The 4,144-nt window shown below is 44.5% G+C and overlaps 1 protein-coding gene across 1 annotated transcript in view; it reads left to right on the top strand.

Annotated features, from left to right (window-relative positions):
- Positions 1–5: 5 nt before the first annotated feature.
- Positions 6–4,144, top strand: part of KIAA1549L (KIAA1549 like) — a gene marked incomplete at its 5' end in the record, with an annotated part of 277,300 nt that continues 273,161 nt past the window's right edge. Inside the window, one exon of the mRNA XM_019551019.1 lies at positions 6–60. Within this exon, the coding sequence (XP_019406564.1) occupies positions 6–60 (55 nt within the window). The remainder of the gene's footprint in view (positions 61–4,144) is intronic.

Raw genomic sequence — 4,144 nt, 5'->3', positions numbered from 1 at the left:
CCCGCCTCCGGCGGCTGCTGCTGCTGCTCGTCCTGCTGCCCGGGGCCCGCGCGCAGCACGGTAAGGGATGGGGCAGCGGCTGCCTGGATCCCGCGCCTGGCGGGGCCGAGCCGGGAGAGGCTGGTTTCCCGCCCGCCTGGCCTCTTCCCTGCTCCGCTGCAGCCTGGGCACTTCCCCCGCCCGTGTGCCGGAGCGCTGGTGCCCGAGCGAGAGACGTGGCTTGGAGGAGAAGCCTGGGCTTGTCCTCTCCATGCTTCATTTTTTGCCCTCTCTCCCCCTGGGCCGGGCCGGGGCGGGGGGCGGCTCGTGCCCCTGCCTCATGGCGAAGCTGGGCAGGCGGGGAGCACTGAGCCCCTTGGATATTGCTCCGCCGGGTGAAGCGGGGGATGCGAGGAGGCGTGTGGCTTGGCGACTGGAAGGGACTGTGGGTCGGGTGGCCACGTTGCCCGCTGAAGAGCAACGTTTCGGGCATCTCCGCGTGTGGACGCGGTGACACTCGGGTTATCTCCGGAAGAGCCATTATTCTGCTTGGCGAGGGATGGGGCAGCGGGTATTTTTCTTTTCGCTCCGACGTGGTTGTACCCGGCAGCTCCAGGCTTTAAGTTTCGTGTTCGTTGTTGCAGTACGCTCTGGCATGGGATTTTGATCCATTCGCATCCATCGTGTCTCTCCTGTGGGCCTTTTAAAAATCAAAGGTATGGAGGGCAGCGAAATGTGATGCCTGTCTTCTCCCTGTGCCTGGGTTGCCTGGTCTGGGCAGCAGTGGGGGAAGTATTTTGTGGTCTTCGTTCATTTATAAGGATCTGACATCCATGATTCACCTCTGATTTTGTCGCATGCTAAAACATTTGCAAAAAATGTGGAGGCACCATGGTGCCGACCGCTGAAATGAAGAGGTGCGGATTCGGTGAGAGTGCACAGCCAAACTGTTTAACAGCAGGGTAGCACAGGAAGTGAGGAGCACCATGACCATTTGAAAACAGGAATTTTAGGTTGACACAGTATGATTTTCTAATGAGGAAACAGGTCAGGACAGTGGAAAATAATACATTATATTTTACCCTGTAAGAGCTAAGTTTTCTGTCCAGTGGAAAGCAAATGGATTTTTAAATTGTCTTTAAAGTAGCTAAGCCGGTTGTAGGTAACATTCAAATAAGCAAAGCCAAAATGCAGTTTTCTTACATTTATGTTTAATTTATGTTATTTTTTCAATTCCTATCAGCATAAAAAGAAACACCTTTGTTTTCCATGCGGGTACAGCGGGTGAAACTCTGGCCCCACTGAAGGCAATGATAATGGTAAACTTCATTCATTTGGGCCAGGATTTCAGCTCAGGACATAAAGTTTTTCTTAAGAAGCACTTGAAACATTTTTCCTTTTCGGTTAAGCAATATTAACTGTCAGCAGTTAGTACTATTTACATTGGTTTGTGTTTTAATGCCAGATGTTATATTCACTGAATATGAGGCCAGGTTCTCTGCTGGAGACTTGGTTATGCTGAGTTCATTGTTCTGCTTCCCTCTGCTCCCAAATTCTATTAGATTCTTTTTTTATAGACCAACCACTATGATATCTGAGTGACATCCAGGAATGCATTACACGATGTGACCAGCGTTTTTCATATACATGGCTCCTCTCTCTCATCTTCTCCAGTGGGAAAAAAAGTGGACGTTTGTGCTTTTTGTTGTTGTTTTTATTTGCAATGTGCTGTACCTGAAGGCAAAGAAGCCTGTTTTGGTATAAAGGCAAAGAGATAAGATGTGTGGGAGCTTTCATGTGCAGTGGAAATAAGTTCCATGCCATAGCAAGCAATTCATAAAGAAGAGCTTTAGTTCTTTGAAAGCTGAGTTAGTTTTAAACAATGGTTATGTCTTGAGGGCTGCTTATAGGATTTCTTTATAGAGGAGGGTTAGGACTAAAAGTTCTTGCGGACTTGGATGATGACTAGCCGACTACCTCTGCATTCATACAGACAGCAGGGCCACAGAGCTGATCAGAGTCTTTGCATGCTGTTGTCATGTAAATATAAAATACCTAGAGAGACAAGAATAAGAACAGGTGAGAAGGGTGTGTTCTGCTGTAATTCTTGGGGGGAAGGGACCAAAAAGTATTTGAGACTACCGTTTATTACTGATACAATGTTTTCATAATGTTGTTTGTTGAACAGTTGTTTAAATCACTGTGAAGGGCTCTACAACTAAAACAGTAAAACCTAGCATCATAAACCTCATGGTATGGCGGTGGTATCAGTGACTATTGATACATTCTGGAATAATGAGTGCAAACCCCCCCCCCCCCCATTTATAGTGCATTTGTGACTGGCTGAATATATCTGTCAAGAAAATAATATTGAATAACTTACAGAAGTAAAGAATTTGGAGTCAGGTTTAAAAAAAACTCCACCTCCACCCAACTAGGTAAAACTATCTTCCTCAATAAGCAAGGAGTATGACTCATCAGCACCCACTTTACTTGATGAGCAGACTAGTTTCTGAAATCCAGACTCTAAAATGGATCAGGTTGTGAAAGGCACCTATCAAAAGTTTGTCTTCATGGAGCCATCTCTTAAGTCTTGCAGATAAAATCTTAGTGAAAGTAGCAAGTCCACCTTTACAGGTGAGAAACCATTTGAGGTTATCAGCAGAGACTTCAGAGAGATAAAATAGGTCTGATCCTGCTTCCATCTAGGGCAATCTCTGCACAGGTATGGCTCTCTCCACATATACCACAGTCAGGGCGTTGGGGGTGGGGGGCTGGAAGGTGATAGGGCAGGGACAAAGAAGAACAGGTAGAGCTGTCCAGGAGAGACCTTTGGACACATTAGCACATTTGATTTCTTTGAAGACTGTGCCTTAACCTGGTGGGGATGCTTATGTGCACCACTAACACTGATCACTGTGATGGTAGGACCTTTAACGCTTGGTAGGGTCACCCAGGTGGAATGGGTGGGGACCAGACTAAAAATATTCCACTGCAACTCTGGATGAAGGACTAAATGTTAGGACAAAACCTAGCCTTTAAAAATAATAAGTAACAGAAATGCAACAAAACAGCCATTTGCTTCAGAGATAGTGGAGCCTTTTGGCTAAGCAGTTTTTAAGTTACATGGGAAGGATACAGAGACAGGCTGTTCAGCTGATTGCTTTATCTTCTCCACATTCAGCTTGAATCATCTTTTACAGCAGGAGCACATGGAAGGGGGATTGTTGGTTCACAGTGATGCAGCTCATTGCCTGAAGCATTTGAACACAGCGGGTAGGAGTGAGAGGTTTGGCAGAAATTGTAAAAATTGTAAATCTTTCCCCTTTTTTGAGTATTTTGCTCAGTTTACTACTTTTTGTTTGTTTGCTTACACAATGTGTTTGTCAGGAGAGGTGCCATATTTTCCTTTATATTTGTGGAGTATCAGCACAATGAGACCCTACCATAATTAAAAAGAATAGCATAAATAATTAAGACACCTCCAGCACAATGCCACCTGACTCTAGCTGAAACTTTTCCTCAGTAACTTAGAAAGAATTGTATGTAATCTGCTGAATTGTCAGTACCACTCTCTAGAGATCTGGTGATTTCCATGTATAACTCAACTCTGATTAGGTTATGAGAACCAATAAGGTCACACCAAGAAGAGGACCACATTCTCATAATTGAAGTTCTGGCAGATGTGAGTTTATATCAAAAAGACTAACTCCACAAATGACTTCCTGGTTGCCATTTTCCATGGCCAGGCTAAGGACTATATGTGCATGGAAAGTAAATTAGACTTCAAATAGAGTTCAGTTGAGTATGTACTAGGTGGGGTGCTAGAGGAAGCTTGCATTCCCACTGGCCAAGATGCAGCTTTTCTGTTTGTTCTCCCACATTTCACGAGCTCTGAATTGCTAATTTAAAATTAACAAAATATCTATTTTTAGTGGTTTGATCTTTTAAATAGAACCTAGTGCATGTAAATGTAAATAGCACAAAAGGGCTTGGGAATTAATCAATGAAATATTACTTTTGAGAGCTTGAATGCTGGCTTATTTTTTAGATAAAATATAAAAGTACTACTGCATGACAGAGATTCATAGTTGGTAGAGTTGGAAGGGACCTGAGCAGATCATCAAGTCCGACCCCCTGCTATGGCAGGAAAGAGTACTGGGGT

Source organism: Crocodylus porosus, unplaced genomic scaffold, assembly GCF_001723895.1.
Source record: "Crocodylus porosus isolate Cpor-Errol unplaced genomic scaffold, CroPor_comp1, whole genome shotgun sequence".
Classification (NCBI taxonomy): domain Eukaryota; kingdom Metazoa; phylum Chordata; order Crocodylia; family Crocodylidae; genus Crocodylus; species Crocodylus porosus.
The sequence above is the reverse complement of the archived record's forward strand: the minus strand, read 5'-3'. Positions and strand labels throughout refer to the sequence as shown.